The sequence below is a fragment of the Hippopotamus amphibius genome, chromosome 2 (genome assembly GCF_030028045.1).
Source record: "Hippopotamus amphibius kiboko isolate mHipAmp2 chromosome 2, mHipAmp2.hap2, whole genome shotgun sequence".
NCBI classification, from domain to species: Eukaryota; Metazoa; Chordata; class Mammalia; order Artiodactyla; family Hippopotamidae; genus Hippopotamus; species Hippopotamus amphibius.
The window spans coordinates 180,895,076-180,913,323 of NC_080187.1; the positions used below are offsets into that span (position 1 = coordinate 180,895,076).

An 18,248-nucleotide genomic window follows, 5' to 3' on the forward strand; every position below is an offset into this window, starting at 1 on the left:
CCATGTGTTGCTGACCATCCAACACAAAGCTCCCCATGGGCTGACCCTCTGGACTATACGCTGCTCCTTGGCTCACTGAAGGATCAAGAAGAAAACCTGATTGTAGTCATTCGAGGACACAGAGGAGAAAGAAGAAAAGATATACCAAACAATCAGCAATTGTTCCTGCTGCAGCACTGAAACGTTACAGCAACAACGTGGTTGGCGCTTCAAAATAGGGGGTGTGGTCTGTATGTGTGGTTCTAGGATTGAGGTTAGAGGTATGAGTGGCTTTAAAAAAGGTTCTGGAGGAGAGACTTCACCAGCTTGTTTAACAGGTGGGCCACCCTCTGCAGCTTTTGCTTCTCAACTTCCTTCTCGATTAGGGGGAAGAGGGACAGGGAAGTTAGGGGTATCTGATGTATAGATATTGCCACGTGCTGTTAAGTTAAGATCTCCTGATCTTGCATCTCTGGTGGCTTACTAAAATTTCACATCAGACACAAACACTTGAAATTCGAGCACAGTTTTACAAGGTTAAACAGACTCAACAGAACATTCGCTTTTTCACTCATACCGAAGAAAATGTAAACACGGTAAATATATTTCAATTGTTTTATATTCTTCTCCAACAGGCCCCCGGCGTCCATTAGTGGGACGATATTTCAGTGTTATTGGGGAAATTTCGCCAAAGGAAACTAATGTCCTTAAATTCTTTAAACGGAGGCCACAGTTTAAATCTCCATCCCGTCTGACACCCTCGTGAGTGACAACGGTCATCGCCTACATGGAAACGAGCTTTTCCTTTTTTTCCACAGACCTCCTTGCAGGCCACCACAAGCCCCTAGTAAGCTAAGGAAATGCCTGTTTCAGAGCAGAATGATTAGGAGTTCACGCGGATGGCTCTGACAGTACCGTGTAATGACGGCTTGAGAGAAACGGAGAGATACTGTGAGAAAAACCCACATGTTTTTGTGGGATGGATGGGAAGCATTTTAATAAAAAATAATGCTGGCAATGGAGCACGTCAGGCTTTCATAGAATATTATGAATAGTCAAAGCAAATGAATGGATACAATGAGTCTAACAGGGGATGTTCCAGGAGTGAAAGCAACGCGCACACCAAGGAATTGTGGGTAAGGAGAAAATGAGAGTGTCCTAATGATTGGATGCAGACAAGCAGTGAGTAATTCCAGAGCTCACAGTCAAACAAACTGCTTGTGGCACTAATACGTGTGCCCAATTACCAATTCAGAAAGAAAATAAAAAGCAGTTTCAGTAGAGTCAGGGTGGGAAATCTCTAATTAGCACCAATTAGCGAAGTTGCTTCCTAGAAGGGAATTCTGGGGACATTAAAAAACAAGTTCTCCCAGAATGCCTGATGGAAGCATTTCTTTACCAGGTGATGAAACTCCTTAAGTATAACTTGAGGAGGATTTGTGCCTGTGGGATGTGAACATAGATGCGAGTTGGAACTTGCCTGCTCGATTTGACTGGTCAATCATGGGCTGTACTATTCTTCTTCTGGCATTAATAAACCTGAAACAGAACAGAGACGTCCAGTCAGCAAATGCAATTTCTGTGCTCCGTGAACACCTTGGCACGAACGCTGCGGAGAATTCAATACAATCGAACGTCTACTGAAAATTATATTTTAATTCAAGGCAATTTCCCTCTCCACGTTCAAAAATAGCTGAGTGGATCATCTCCTCCCTCATCTCATAACCAACTCGAGGCTAACTGGCTAAAAAGACTCCGGGAGAAAAAGAAGTTTTTCCCTGAGAAAACTTCTATTAATTTGCAATTGCGCTTCTGCCTCGTGAACAAGTCGGAATCTGGTTAAAGTTCACAGGCTGGAAGATTTTCCCCCTTTCCCTAAACTCCCCATCATAGGGAGACCCAGCTTCCCCTTGCAGCTGGTCATAAATGGAGACCAGGCTCTGACACTCGGCTTTCACAAGGTATTGTTAGGTCAGCAAAGCCATCAATTAGGCTGTCTGAAGTTTTATCACCAACACAGCAGTAATAAGTGCTGGCCAGAAAGACTTCTGCTCTTCGGCAACTCCTGCAGTTTAAGCCTGTAAAGTTAGGGGTCATTTAGAGGTCAGTGCCAGCTGGGGGCGGCCTTTCCAGTCTAAGCTGGGACACCCAGGGCAGGGATAAGGTAACTGCCAACCATAAACCCAGCCACCTTTCAACCCACTAGAAAGACAGAGCCTCAGGTACACATGGTTGATATTAGAGTCCAAGAAACATTTTCAAATCAGGTGGTGGCTGAATCACAGGAATGTAAAGGAGAAGCAGTTATTTCGTCTAGAAGCCTGGATCTAATTTTGTTGGAAATCCAAAAATAAGTGCCTACTTCATGTTACTTTAATGTTTAATAATGCCCATCAAATATTCATGTACAGAGTAAGATGATAAGAAATCTCCTTTATTTCTCCAAATTTAATAAAAACAAAACAATTTTCTACCATTTGTGAGTTACCCCTGTCCCTGTGCATTTAATGACACGCATTCCCCATACACTTGAGGTGATGCACAGGACTGACTGGCTGTGCGTTTCCAGGGGGGACATGGAGGCAGGGGGATGCCTAGTGTTCCTTCAAAATATCCCCGTGGATGACATTTCCCAGCACTGCCAGTTTCAAATCTTAAGTGCAGGAGGACTTCATGATTAATGAGTCTGCATGGGGTCACAGGCAGCAACTGAAAACTCATTCTTTGAAATTAGCCAGGAAGATTCTAGTGTGTGTTGGCAGCTCTGCGCTCCTATGGCGTGAAAGTCCCTTCTGTGGAGGACAGCAGCCCATACCCATTCAGGCCTCCTGTGGGCACTCTGGTGGGAATACAATTAGACTGAAGAAAAATAGCCTCGAGAAAACCAAAGGAGTCTTTTGCATATGGGGTTTGTTTGGCAAACAATGAACTTCTTTATTGCTTAAGAAAGTGTAGCTCAGGTTGTCAAAAACGCCCCCCCCCCCCCCCCCCCCCGGTTTGGGGAAGAAAGTGACAGGTTATGAGAAGTGAAAACAAAGAAGAGAGTGGAAACTGCATATGTATCCCCACTCGGCACCTTAAGTGGGGCTGAGGAATATCTGATCAGATAGATCACAAAGCCTTCCAGAAGTATACCTCACATGAGAGAAGGAACTTCGTGGTCTACTCTTTCCCTCACTGCTTTTACTGGGACCAAGGAGGACTGACCCCCAGAACTCTTTTCACCAGCTCAGGTTAAGACCAGTTGAGATGCTCAGGAGAGCGGGGGAAACCTTTCCTCTGCTCCTTGAAGTTTCCAATGGAGGACACACATGGCAGGGGTGTCACCTCTTTTTATGTGCTACTAATCCCGGTTTTGTTTTTTTCTATAGGCCAACTCTGTAGGTAAAACGAATTGCTATTTTTTCCCTTTTTAATTTCACCCTTTTACTCTTTTATTATTTGCATCTGGAGGTTGTTCCCTTATTTATGTCTCTCTCTCCAGTTCCCCAAACACTCCCTTCCTCACAGAGCTGCAAGGCATCATGGTCCTTAGTTCTCAGCAGGAGAACTCCACACTGTCTTCAAACAAATAATTACCGGGAAGGTTAGAGGTTCACTCAAAGGTCATTTCTTTGGATACTCGTCAGAATGTTTACATTAGTAAAAACAGGGTCTGCTCAAAAGGTTGTTCAATGGTGGATCCATAACAATGCACAACATTAAAAAAGCATTCTGTGTGCTCGCAGGTCTTTATAGACGCACTGAACTTGGAAATGCCACTCCAGTATTACATTTTCAACTAGTTACCATGGCATGGACTGGATGTTCACTAGCAGTTATGGCGATGGCCTTTCTTCACCCAGTTCTACTAAACAAATAGGCAGAGAAGCCTCTGAAGGTTTTCACTAGATCCTTTTACAAAGGGTCACAGAGATTTTGCTTTTTTTCACTGGGGCTCCAGTTAGCCTCTCTGAATTGTTGTTCTCAAACAATGTCTGTGATCCATAGTGCTGTATCTTGCCAGATTCCTGATTCTACCACATTCTTTCAAATCACGCAGAATTTTTAAAACATATGGGCCCCAATTTTTCAGAAATCTCTTAACATACAACTCCTGCCAATTGTCAACTCCCCTGATCTTGGGATATCTTATGAACACCATAGACGTTATTATTAAAATTAACAATTAACGAGCTGACTGTAAGAACACTTTAACACTAAACAATGAAATTACCCCACTGCACTCATGATCCGCAGACCACTCTTAGAAAACACACCCATGTACATAAAATGAAGCCATTTAAGTATAGATTTAAAAAATCAAACAAGGAGTAATTTTTGTTTATTATCAGTAATGTGAAATTTCCAAATATGGTCTTTCCCCCAAATTACATAACATGAAATTTTTTTCCACTTCCTATGATCTATATTTTAAAATGAAGCTATTCAGTGCTCAAACAGTAAACAGAATATCAAGTTTTGATTATACTGAAAATGTGAAGAGCCTAAGTTGAAAACAGACTGATGTTCCATCTTTCAGGGTCCAAACTCCATTCATATGGAAAAACGCAACTCACTGGTTCGAAGACAAAAGACATCTTAAAAGGCTCAAAAGGTTTCTTGGATATTAAATGGGTCTTACAAAATAACATTTTGATGAGTTAAGTGTAAATGAATCAGACACATATGGAATAAGTTATCCTTGAATTTCACACGGGTTTAAAAACTAAGGGGAAAAGAGGGTGTTGGCAAAAACATTTTGGACTTTGCCAAACCCAAAACATTTGAAAAATTGCTGAAGACATCCAACTAACCAAAATGCAGCAAGCTGCACCCAACTTTAATGAAAACCCCCACAAGTTATTTCCAATCCAAAGACTGTTAGGTTTTTCATCTGTATCTGATATTAAAAAATTCTCTAAGTTGTAATGTCATCCCAGAATGATTTTGAAGTGGAAGACATATACTTTTCTATTGGTACAAACTATTTCACCCGAAATCACAAAGTCTTCTTAGATATGAAATAGCTCTTAAAAGCATTCTGAGGTTTGTACAACTTGCGTGTAAAATGTGCCATGTATGATAAATGCCATAAATAAAATGTGCTAGTAAGCCTAGTGCCTTATCCAGATTTCACTTAAAAATTATTTTTCGTTAGCCTCATTGTGACTTTTTTAAGGGCTAGAGATAATTCCATTAGTGACTCCTCAGGGAATGAGTACCCTAAAGTACACCAGTTCCATTGATTTGTATTGAACACAAAGTTAGTATCCAGGCTCACACAAAAGCTCTGGAGAGGGTCTACTGAGACTACTTTCTCACTAAATTTTACTAAAATAGAAAATGCATTAGTATGTGTGATCCTTAAAAATTATATACTTAGATGGTTAGCTTAAAAATAACTTAATTACAGAAATAAATTCAATGACTTTCCAAGCATCAAGAGGCCTTTTTGAGTCAAGTTAGAGTGAAACATATATATACCTATATATTAAAAAGAATAAACCCAAGAGAGGAAAATATCACTGAAATCTCATCTTGTGGGAGAGAGGTCTCCCACAACCCCACAAAAGAGCCAAATTTTCTGCAACCGAAATCTGACCATCAGGATTTTTCTTTTACAATGTTTTCACTCTCCAGCACATTTCAGATTGACAGAAGTAGACTCAGGTGTCATTCCTGACTTTTGGTTGATTCCTTTTCCTTTCTTGTTCTCCCTCTTTATAAATGGCTGATAAATCCCTCTTTCTGGTTCACTAACTTCACGCCCCACCTGGTACCCCATTCCTTTCGGCAGCATTCCTTTTGTTACATAAAGATCAAGGGATCCATCCAAGAAGAGGAGATAACAATTATAAATAGATATGCGCCCAATACAGGAGCCCCTCCATACATAAGGCAAATGCTAACAACTATGAAAGAGGAAATGCAAGGCAGAAATGGAGACACAGGTGTAGAGAACAAACACATGGACACCCCGTGGGGAAAGCAGGGAGGGTTGGGGGGGAATGAATTGGGAGATTGGGACACCAAATTGTACACTCTAAATATATGCTGTTTATTGTCCGTTAACTGTATCTCAATAAAAGTTCTTAAAAAAGAAAGTGCAGGCCTCCATGGAGTCAACTGGAAAGATGCCAGCCCTGAACCCTCTGAGGAGGAATCAAGAATCCCCAGAACTGAAGCTTTTGCATAGATTGGTCTGGGCAAGGAGGGGGGCTGAACTGCTGAAGAGGGATCCGATCAATTTGGAAGAGGTGTTGTAGGCAGCTTGGTGATTGGGGACCTGTTAAAAAATGAAAAATCTCTGTTTCTCCACTCTCCCCAGCCATGGGATGCATTGGTGAAGGCGCTTGTGCACAAAGCTTGCTACTGGTTGGGGTTTGCAACAGGGAAGCCTCAACCGGGGCAAGTCAGTTATCACGTTTCGTCATTGTTTTCTTAGTTCACAAAGAAAGCATGTCTTTTTCTGTGCTGTGGTTGTGGCTAAGAGTGGGGTTTCCTCAATGAGACACACTGAAAAGGCTGAATCACTGATTTAAGCAGTTTTAATGCCTTTGAATGTATACTCCGACTCGCAGGTGATTGAGTCACGTCTCAAACGTAAGTTTCTCACCGGTGGCCAGATAGTGGGTCTTTTCTCCAACACATCTGTGAGCAAAGTCAGGTAAACAAAGGAGATTCGTGGGCCACTTCGGGACACATTCATGGCTCATAATTTCCCAGAGCTACAGCTTAATTTATAATTTGATAGATACTAGATTGTTCTACAGCTCTCAAAACACCACAAACTAATACTTATAAATTTACAATATGAAAACATATTAATCTGGAATCACACGCCTTTCATAGCTTTCTGAGTATGCCTTGAGCAGTAGAGTGTTTATGCTGACAGGAGAGGCCCTGGGCAAAATTATCAAGTAGGTGATGTGTATCTTTTGGTGACCTTCTACTGTTTTCTTCCAAATGCTTTCTTTTATCTAATTCTTCCCACAAGTTAGGAGGGCTCACGTAGGTTCTTTATTAAAATACCCTACTTTGGGTAAACCATTCTCAGTTATTGTTCCATATTCCAGACTTCTCCATAGTGCAAAGTGATGAAGAGGATGGGCTCATATTTTCTGCCCTTTCCTTGCTGTGTCACCTTGGGCAAGTTTACATGGACTGCCAAGCCTCAGTTTGATTCCTATCCATAAGCTGGGGCAATAGCTGGGCCCAGACTGTTTGGAGGATTAAGGGATGTAAAATCATCGTGCCACAGTACCTGGCGCATAGCAAGGGCTCGTTAAATGTTAGCTTACACTCAAAATGCATCTACCCCGTGTCCCTTCCTAAAGAGCTCTGTTCTCTTACAGGTAATAATTAAGGCTATGTGGGCTATGATTAAACAAAGCCATGCTGAGTTGATAAGAGGGTAATAATGTGTTGTACTCCTGCAGGTAGCATGTGCCCATGTAGTGGGGTCTTCCCAGAGATTACAGCTAATCCAAGTGTGTAATGTCATGGTGGAGATTTTAGACTCTGGAGTGGGAATCTGCTGGGGGTCAGGGTAGAGGGGTGAGCTATTTTGGAATCACTCTCTTAATGGTTCTCTAGATCCATGGACCAGCCACATCAACATCACCTCAAGCTCGTTAGAACTGCAGAAATACAGTGGTCCCCACCTTGGCACTACTGAATCTGAGTCACTATTCTAAAAGATGTCCAGGTGACATATGCACATTTAAGTCTGAGAGTTTCTGCTCTAGGTCACATACCAAACACATGATCCAGTACTCTCACTAAGAATAGAAACTTACAGAGATCAAGTTTTAATCAAGAACCTTAGCTGTGAAAATGCACATGCTATTCTCTTTAGTCATCTCGGATCTAAACAGTCCTTTAATCACTTGCCTTGGGCAACAACAATTTATAATAATACATTTTACTCCATCGGTTCCTCCTAAAGGAAAAGCTGGACCAGTGAAGTGTGTTTGTGGAAATTTCTCTCTCAAGAATGGACAGCAGGAAAATGGTTGGCTTCTATTTTTATTTCATGTAATTTTGCACTGAGTTTTTAATAATAAGTATGATTGTTTTGTAATTAAAAAAATGTTTAAAATGACCTGGAGAATTTGGCATCCTATTTGACTGAGGCGTATAGGTCCAACAGTAGAGACGTTTTAATAAAAGTATTTGAGAAATTCTGGTAAGATAGGGAATAATCTTTTATTTTCTTTATAATACTGAGCAACAGTAAACACTATTCCATAAGTATAATCGCGCCCGATGGCACGTAACAAAGCATCCCAGCAGGTTATGATTTTGAAGCACTGTTACTCTTCCAGAATGCCATCAGATTATTCATATGTGGCTATTTATCATGCCCTATAAAAGTGATCTTTCAAAGCTACTTGAAAGCAAGGGAGGAGAAAATACGCAAACTTCTTTAGCTATTCATATCTAGATTCTATCCTCTTAAAGATAAAATACTAAGTCAATAGACATAAGTTGTAGTATATTACCTCATCCTGTACATGATTTATTGCAGATGGAAATCAACTAGAAACTGAATTACTCTGAAAGTTTTACTACTGACATTAAAATTCCAGATCTGTGTACCTACACTCCTAATAGTGCTTCTGAAAACAATTCTTTGCAGACACGGACAACACATCTAACAACTTTATTCGGCTCCATCAGCATAAAAAGCAGGAGTAATCATTTTCAAAATTACCAATTATCAAGTACCCGTTCATCTATCTGAACACTATTGCCCGACTGGGCTCTGAAAAATCAACCAGTCACTTGACAATCGGTTACACACATTTTAGCCAATTCTCATCATGTTCCTAGCCATTTGCTAATTCGTGCTAACCAGAGAAGATCCCAACAAATCTAGTATCTCTTTAGCTTTCAAGATCGTCTTTGATTGGAGTATTAATTCTCTATCCTACTTCTTAGTGGAAGCCACCTAAGCATTAACTTGCCAAAAATACACCAAGCTGTTTAGCAATTATGTATTAGCTATGTTTGAGGAGATCAAGATGCACTCGCATGCCCTTTGCTATGGATATCTCTCTGATTAGCTTGTCATCTGCTCGGAAGAAGATGTAGGCGGATTCTCCCATACAGTCTAGCAGGCCAGCTGTTAGCTGCCTGTCAAGCCCTCAAGTGGACAAGTAGTCCAGGAGCAAAAATGTCACTCCTTTGATCTGGCAAGGAGCAGCTGCTGATTTATAGAGTAGGACTTTGTTCTTCCGTTCTATTTTACTTTCTTTCCTAAGGCAGAACCACAAAATCCAGGAGAAAAAAAAAGTGCCGTTCCCAGCAACATCAACAAGCTCTGACAACTGCAACAGGGTTTTTCTTGGCCCGAACAAAGCTCTCAGGCATCTCCTTTGACGCTCACCTTTCCCTCCCCCCACCCCACCTCCCCACCATTTTTTTGCAATGCGGTAGTTATTGTTTAATTCAGCTTCTGTAAATGGAATGGACTGTGGCCAGCAAGCCTGGGGCATAAACACACCTGTATGAAAGGAGCCTTATTGTAGCAACCATCTACAAGCAAGCTCGCATGAACCACCCGTTCCTGAGTTCAGAAAGAATGCTCCCTTTTTTTCGACAGCAAATTTTACCCTAAGTGAGTTTCTACTTTTGGTGCCACCAACCTATGATGACCACATTTGAACTGTTTCCTCTTCCATAGCATAATGCTCTTTAAATCCAAGAGAAAAAGGAATGCGATTTTTTAAATCTGTGAGCAAACAGAGGCATCAAAAATGTTTATTCACTGTCTATAATATCAATCACTAAGCCCCGAATTAAACAGCATCCAGAAAGGCTCTCGCAAATGCGATATCAAAGATGCCATAATGTTGATTTCGTTACCACTGATTTATACTGACACAAGCTTCCCTGAGTAATATATAAGGAAAAAAATCAACAACAAAAATCTCCATAAGCCATATGCATCGCCTTGCTAAGAATTAAACTGGTTTCAAATGCATGCTCCTGTTCTCAGTGGATACATCTGTCATGTCAGAGATGCCCTGTCAACCAAGTGGAACAGGAAACAATGTGGCCTTGAGATAAACTGTGAGAAGGCATTAGCCATATGCATGTGCGCACACACATACATGTACATGTATGTATAGGTATATATACACACACACCAGGCAATAAACCCTGGCTAAGTTTTCTGTGCTGCTGCGGAAAGGAAGGATAAGAAGGGTTATCAACTCTAGGATATTTAGACATGTTACCACATCGTCCAAGACAGAAATTCTGTAGGTGGTGGGAATGCTGAAAACGAAGGAGAAAAGAACGGTTGCTGAAAATCCTTGCTTTTCCACCATCATGCCGTGTTGTAGTGTTTACTCTCTTCTCCCCTCTCTCACTTTCCAGGGCAAACAGACGTTTTTCTCAGCCTCATCCCTCGCTTTATCCTATGTCCCCCTTTGGTCAGTCAACAGTTACTCAGCACGCACCTCCTCAGTGTGCAGAGAATTGTCCTAGTAGAGCTTTCTCTGGGAGTGCATCTGTATCCCAGGCAGAGACGGGGTTCTGGAGGAGGAAAGTTAGGGGGTAGGAAGGGCGGCAAGGTATAGAGAAGCAGGGACTGTGTATGGCCTATTTTCATCCTTTTTCAGTCCTAAAAAATTTGGAATGAATAAGTGTTCAGGTCCACAGTAATCTGTACGTGTGTCACACGCTGATCAATCTTCTACATTCTGTACCTAATGGAATACAAGTTTAATGACAAAATATGACAAGGTCATATATAATAAGAAGTTATATAGAAGATGTAAATATATAATTATATGACTCTCTGTGTCCATATATATATTTAAAATTTTGTAAGTGCAATTCAAGCCTTAAGATTTTTACTCCTCACAACCACAGAAACAAACTGAAAGGCACAATTTGAGAATACATGAAAATTACAAATCAATGCAGTCCACAACTCAGAAAAGAAGTATGATGGGGTCAACAGAGAAGTCAGATGGAGGTTAATCTTTGGATTCTTGGAGGAGGATAGTCAGACCAGATTAAAAGAGTACAGATTATTGGGAAGGGAAGAAATAGGGAAACGGCATGTGTGAAGACACTGAGGCAGACCAAGGCCCACTGTGTGCAAGGGAGGCTATAGGCACTGAGAGGCTCCTGGTTTTGGTCTGGAAAACATCTAATAGACAAACTGGTGGAGGAGCTTTCCTTTTTCCAGCTTTATTGAGATGTAATTGATATATAACACTGTGTAACTTTGATATATAACATTGTATAAGCTTAAGGTATACAACATGTTGATGTGACACATTTATATATTACAAAATGATTAGCATTATAGCATTAGCTAACACCTCCATCTCATCACATTATTACCATTTCTTTTTCCTGGTGAGAACATTTAAGATCTAGTCTCTTAGGGACTTTCAAGTACATAATACAGGGTTAATTATCACCACCAGGCTGTGCATTAGATTCTCAGAACTTATTCATCTTCTAACAGGAAGTTTGTACCCTTTGACCAATATCTCGCTATTTCCCCCACCCGGGTGAAAGTTCTTGAGTGACAAATTGAAACTCTGAAATTCCTGAAGGGTGAAATGATAAAATATGGTGCTTGAGGAAGATCTATTCTAAGAGTTATGTATGAGTTGATGAAAAGCTAGAAGCTAAACAATAGAAAGCTATTATAGTCCAAGCAGAAGAGGGAAATAAAGTGAACTCAGACTAGTGTGGTAGAAATACAAAAGAAGTGGGACATGTGGCTTGGAGAACTGCTGAATTATGCTTAGATGGCAAAGAAGAGATACAAATATAAAAGATATTAAAACGGATAAACCTGAGAATCTACGTCTGATATGCTGTGGTATACATTTGAGGAAAACTGAAACTCTTGGAGGAATTCCTATTTGTTGTGGCAGGAAGAGGCAAACTCAACCTTCCAAGTGTTACCTTTGAGTTGACAGTGGGACTTTGAGGCTGTGAAGCTAGGAAGGCCACTTAAGATAAAGGACAGAAGAAGAGTGAAAGGTTAGAAAGAAGCAACTTTAACTTCAAAACCCTCTCATCTCTTACACTCTCCAAAACTAGATGAATGTTTCAGACTGTGGCAACAAGTATAATAAACTAACTACTTCCAAAAAAATTACTTCCTCTTCATATATCCTCCAGATTTTACAAAGTCCTTTATCTAACAATGGCTGGTCAAGTTAATTGTCAGTAAAAAAAAACCTTTATTCCTATTAGGTCCAGCTTGTTTTTTTCTTTTAATTCTGAGATAATTTGTGTGACTGGATTTAGAGGCCAGTGGTAACAGTGTACCTGGCACGCTGAGTACCACTACACAAGTTGTGTTCCACTTCATGCCTAATGGAATTTACGAAAGAGTTTTAAAAATTGGAGATGGAAAAAATACACCGGAGACTGTATGTTTTCAGCAAGAGCGTAAGACAGTCAAGGGTGGGTTTTCTCCAGGTAGAGACAACTAATTTAGAAGAGAACTGATAGGACAAAGTGTTACATTGAAAAGGGACTCCATTAAGTGTGATGGCTTCCAAATTGTGTCCTCCCTTCAAACCATATTTTTCTTTTTAAATGGGCTTTTAAAGTGAAAAATATAGCACTTCACCCAAAATGGTGTGGAAACAAATGGTTCTCAAGTCTCTATTCTTCAACTCGGGCCAAACCACCCCAACACCAGCCATCTAAAGCCACTTGGTGTTTGGAGGGACGGGGCTTGCATGAGAATGTCCCGGTGGCCCTTTCATTTGTCTGTGGGGCTCCTTTCTCTGAAGCAGCAGGGGAGACCTCAGAGACCAGCATGGCATGCCAGGAGTGTTTGGATGGGCCAGCCTCTCATCCTTCTTCCAACTCTCCTGCTGGTTTAAAAGAAAGGATGTGGCAGAAGACACATCTGGAAGGTGGCAACATTCTTAGGGCCCTTTATCTATACCACTGCTTTCTTTAAATTGTAGCTTGGTCTCTTGTTTGAGAGGCTGAGATTTTAGCACTTTTAAAGGGAACCATAAGTGAGAAATCTCCTAGGTGTTAAGCTTTAGAGTGGCTTCAACCCAAAATACGAAAAAAAAAAAATGAGATTAAAACATAGAAAGTCAAGTAATATTAAGAAAAAGATCCAACAAACAAAATATCATAAATATGCATATATGGTACAGTCTTTCTGTTTAAACCAAATGCTATTTAACCAGTTAAAACTGGCATCTACTCCAGGTGCCAAAGGTAGAAAAATTGAAGATCTAAAACATTTCAAACTCACTTTAAATAAACTATACTTCAACAGCTATACATCTAACAATAATCTTTAAAAATTACTAGGAAAACATATCTTACATCAAGAGGCAAAAAAAAATCTATTCATAAACATATGACTTAATATCCTCACATTTATGATGATCAGACATTGAAGACCAAATTTCAAATAAAATTTTTTGAATGCCTTTTCTCAATAACAAATTAAACATCTTATACTTTGATTTGCAGCCGAGTAACATTCTGTATCTTCTTCAGAGATGTTATATGCAGTCTTTCCAATGTAATGGTATTATTACCCACAAAATTTTTAGCATCATCCCGTAATCATAAAAGACATAAAATATATCTTTATAAATCACAAGAGACTTAGCAAACCAGCAGTTATGCCACCTCTGCTTTAGTCCTTAAATATTTTAGCTTTAGAGGGTTAGTTAGTGGATTTCTTTCCCCCCGACTGGCAGAGAAATAAAGACATCAACCTTTGATTCTGGTATTCCACACAAAGCTATAGTCTCCAACAGACAAAGAAGCAAACACTTTGCACTGCAATTTGAAAGAATTTTTTTTTGCATATTCACATTTCACATCTATCAGAATTTCCTAAAGTGGCTTAACTAGTTAGAAATAGAAATGATACCATTGAATCATCTCCATTTTCACAGTAAAGATAAAGTAACATAAAAATAATTTAATATAGAAATTGGCTTAATGCTATATAATAATGTACATGTAAACAAAAAGGCAATTAATAAGCATAACGTTAATATGCTAACTAACTAGGAACACACTATTTCTTCTGTGTGGGATGGCCTTTCTCCCATGGCTATCTGGTTAACACACCATTCAAAATTCTTATCAGAGAACATCTTTTTGAGGTAACTTCCTTGATTCCACAATTAGAGAAAGAAGCACTTCTTCAGCCAGGAGAACCTGGCTCATAGGCTCATCACAACATTTATTCAATACTATAATCACAATTTTCATGTCTAGCTTCCCACCAGGTAGCCCTAGAGAGCAGGACCACATCTTAATTCTATGTTACTGAAAGTGTGTCAAGCATGCAGTGCATCTTCAATAAAATGTATGGTGAATGAGTAACTAAATGACTGAATGTAAAAAAGGTTCCTCCGTTTTGGAAACAATGTCAAACTGAGAATGGAAGAGCCCAGAGGGATTTTCTTATCCTCATTTTGCAAGTGGCTGAATAGCTGAAGCTCTGATGAAATAATTTTCCCTAGAATGGGGGCAGAGCTAAGATGGGAAATAACTCTGGCTTCCTGGCTCTGTGTAGTTATCTTTGCACTCAGAAACAACTAAAGACACAAACTAGAGGCATTAGTTGAAAGGTGTGAATCCATCTGGCATTAGAGATGCCAGGCAAATCTTGCATACAGGTGTGAAGGAAGAGAAGGACTTGACTTGGCAGAAAGTAGGCATCAGACTTTTCTAGGCTGGGGAACATTGGGGCATGATAAGTCCAGCTGACTGAGAGGAGAGAATAAGCTTGCACTAATGGGAGCTGAGGTCAACGGAGTATTACGGGGGTGTGTGTGTGTGTGTGTGTGTGTGTGTGTGTGTGCTGGGACAGAGGAACAGTGAGTAGAAAGTGAAGGAGGAAGGTTTGTGAGATGGAGAAAGGAAAGGAGAATAGAAAACTTTCTTAAAATATTTTTTTCTCATTATATCTTTCAAATTGTGCTCTGGAGGACACTGGTGTCCATAAGTGGTGGTAGGTCAAAGTACAGTAGGGAAACAGCACTAAGTGAAACAAGGTAAAGATGCATTCTTTGCAGCAAGTGACGTCACAGCCTTTAATAGGCCAACATACATCATGAATCTCTAATAAAGAATGATAGTACAAATAAATTCTTCACTTTAGTTAAGATTTTGAGGGGCACTAGGGTCCTAGGATTTGAAAAAAATGAAGCATTATTTTTTTAACTGAAATTTCATTTTTAAACCATTTATCCATTTGAAAATAGGATTTCCAGGTTCCTACTTCCCCAAGTCAGACTCAGAGATAGAGAACCATTTGTAAGGCTCTTGTTTTATATCTTACCTGTTCACAACACCCCCTCCCAAGATTATCATAAAACCCAACTACTCCATTGCCCTTTGACCCCCCAAAAATGTGCAGGCTGAAAATGTTCTCTAGAATTTCTCTATCTCAAAGGTAGTTTGATCATTAGGTGATGATTTTAGGCTGGGATGTTTCTCTAACCTTTTCCTTTTCCTACTTTTCTCATATTTTCTTTCTCAATGAAATATTTAAAAAACAACAACTATCACTGGGTATTTTGCTATGTGTGACTAAAATTTCTGCTTCAAAAATGATTCAGAAACTGAAGAGTAATCTTAAATCTAGGAGTTTTTTTGGCAACACCCTCTGCATCTTTCATTAATCAGAACTAAAATTTGGGCTGTGGCCATCTAACTTTAGCATGTCGACTACATGTGTTAGATACTTCTGTGTACAGAGGGTGGGAGATGGCGAGAAGAGAGACAGGAAGAGACCAGGTTGCAGGGGGAGCAGGATGTTGAGAAAAGGAAGAAATGAGAAGGGAAAAGAGACAGGAAAAGAAGAAGCGCTACTTTGGATAAAGTATATCAATGTGCATCCAATGCTCCTCCCTCCCCTCCCCCCTCCCCCACCCCCACCAATTCTACTTTCTTGTTTACAGAGCGTACAAGTACAAAATCAGCTTTTACTTATAACTGTGTTAAACACCGCCTGCCTGCCCTCTGAACCTCGCTGTCCCAGGATGAGGTCAGCCCGGTGAAGGGCTCCAGTTCTATAAGCAATCCTGTCATTCAGGCTAACAGCAGTGATTCACTCGCAGGAGGCAAAAATGACTCAATTGTTGGGCTTATTGACTCCAGGGAGCACAGCTACTCTATCATTACCATGGAGTGCAAACACCCTGAGCTCTGTTTTGGTCCACTTAAAATTACTATTTGCTGTGAAGGACTGGCAAAGCAATTCTTAAAATGATGGGGGTGAACGTCAGGCAAGCGCCATTATGGGCTTTTCCTTCCGTTTAAGCAGAAGTAAGCAGTGCAGGACTCGTTCTGAGCCTGACCCACTTATTTAACCTTTTGTTCACTTTGCTGTATTAACATATATTAACTGGCTATATAAGCCCTGGGGGGGATAACCACCTCATGACCAAATTACGATTCCATTTTCATGGGTAACCTCTCCTTAGGTGGAAATTAAGCCCCAACATAAATACACTGTAGGTCCACATAGAATTAAGGAGGGATGCCCCCAAACAGACGCTGAACGCCAGTCCTGCAAAAGACCACAGCAATCGCGGAGAGGTTGGGTAAATTATACACTAAAGTATAAAGTAAATTTTAACTATTTGAAAAACCAAATAAATTTAATTAAATAAGTTACAAAATTATTTTCCCGTCTCTTATCTACTCCCCTTGGTTCATATCCATGACATACTGATGTTGCATAATTGCTCTTATGGAATGCTACAGCTCAGAGCCATAATGAGCTGCCTTTGCACAAAGGCAGCAAAAGTGGTTTCCCTACAGAGTTATCTTCTCAATTATTTATACTTGCAACACTTTTACATAATGGCAGTTTTAAAATCAAACAAACAAAGCAAACCGTACAATAAAGGAAGGAGACAAGAAGGTGCAGGGACCTTTTCTTTCTTTTTTGAAAACCAGAAGGGAGAGCAGGCCACATACAGTCAGCTGAATTTGGTTCCTCGAAAAGTCTCGGGGGCCCTGTGACCAGATGACATGAAAGCATTTGAGATTGCCACCTTGGTGAGGGATTAGACACGCTCTGCATACCTGCCTTGCTTTTAATCTGTCATATCCAAATATATAAAGGAATGCAAACTTAATTTTTGCCTTTTACGAGTTGGTCTTTGAAAATTCCTACCCAGAAGACTTGACCCCCACTCCCCGCTTCTGGGAAAAAAAAAAAGTGCTAAACTGTCAAAATGATGTCAATGTAAACAGAGCATGGCTGTGTGTGTCACAGTGGTCCCCCAGGCTGCAGAGGGGCTGGCCGGTTTTTATGGCGCTTATTTTCACTGTCCACACCTGCCTTTGGTTAATCACTCAAGAACTTACACACAAAAGAGAAAAAGCTACTTTGCAGTTCTACTAAATACAGATATACAAAATAAGATAAAGGGTATATTTAAACATTATGGTAAAATTATAATGTTATGTCTCATATTTAATTTTGGAACCTCTTTGAAATGGACTGTTGCTGCTGCCATCAAGTTCCAATGTCTTTTGTTCCCAGCACTCAGCGTCGCTGCCTCTTCGGAGTAGATGTTCAATAAATGCTAGCCTGGTTATTTTTCCAAGTTAATCTACAGATGTGCTTGAAGAGCTTATACGTTAAGAAATTAAAAGCGAACTTTTGACAGGACATACCTTTTGGATCTGCATAAAATCTGCATTTTGTTTAAGATTCTCCATTAACAAGCAGAGGTTCCAGCCTTTTAGGAGGAAGTTACCACCTTTACTTAAAGAGTTTTTCCTCATCAGTAACAGCCAGGCATAGATCTGTGACTGAAGGCATTCACTATCAATGCCAGCAAAACACTGCTTTTATATCACCTACCCGCCAGATCCAAAGAACAAACTGTCAAAGCAACTATTTCCTTAAAGTCCTACATAGAAAGATTATAGAGACACAGTAAAAATAAGAATTTAAAAAACCCCCAAATTTGTCTCTTGCCATATGACTATATGTACACACACTGAATTCACACACACACACACGCACCCACGTACACTTGCTTTTCATTCACGTACCGAATATACCTTGTGACTTTAAATCTCTCGTCTTGACACAGTTAAGAAAAAAATTAAGATCTTTTTCCCCCAAGCACACAGGTACTACTGTGAAAGATCAGAAGCAAAAAAAAATACACCATGCTGAAGGGAAGTCAGACCTTGATCCATAACCCGCCCGGGTCGGGCTGTGGATGTCACCAGAGGGAAGCGGCTGCGGCTGCGGCTGGGTGGGGACCCGCCGTCTTGTTTTG

General features: G+C 40.2%; 1 protein-coding gene across 5 annotated transcripts in view; it reads right to left on the reverse strand.

Moving 5' to 3' along the window:
• MEIS2 (Meis homeobox 2) overlaps positions 1 to 18,248 on the reverse strand; it is a 199,137-nt gene that overhangs the window by 4,151 nt on the left and 176,738 nt on the right. For 4 of the 5 annotated variants that reach the window (XM_057723833.1, XM_057723835.1, XM_057723836.1 and 1 more), the window contains exons 10-11: positions 1,460 to 1,518; positions 1 to 75 (exon numbers count right to left, since the gene is read on the reverse strand). The exon at positions 1 to 75 is cut by the window's left edge and continues 15 nt beyond it. In XM_057723833.1, coding sequence (XP_057579816.1) covers positions 1 to 75; positions 1,460 to 1,518 — 134 coding nt within the window. Of the gene's footprint in view, positions 76 to 1,459; positions 1,519 to 10,580; positions 10,680 to 18,248 lie in introns of those variants that run through there. The other variant, XM_057723838.1, reaches the window with a different exon arrangement.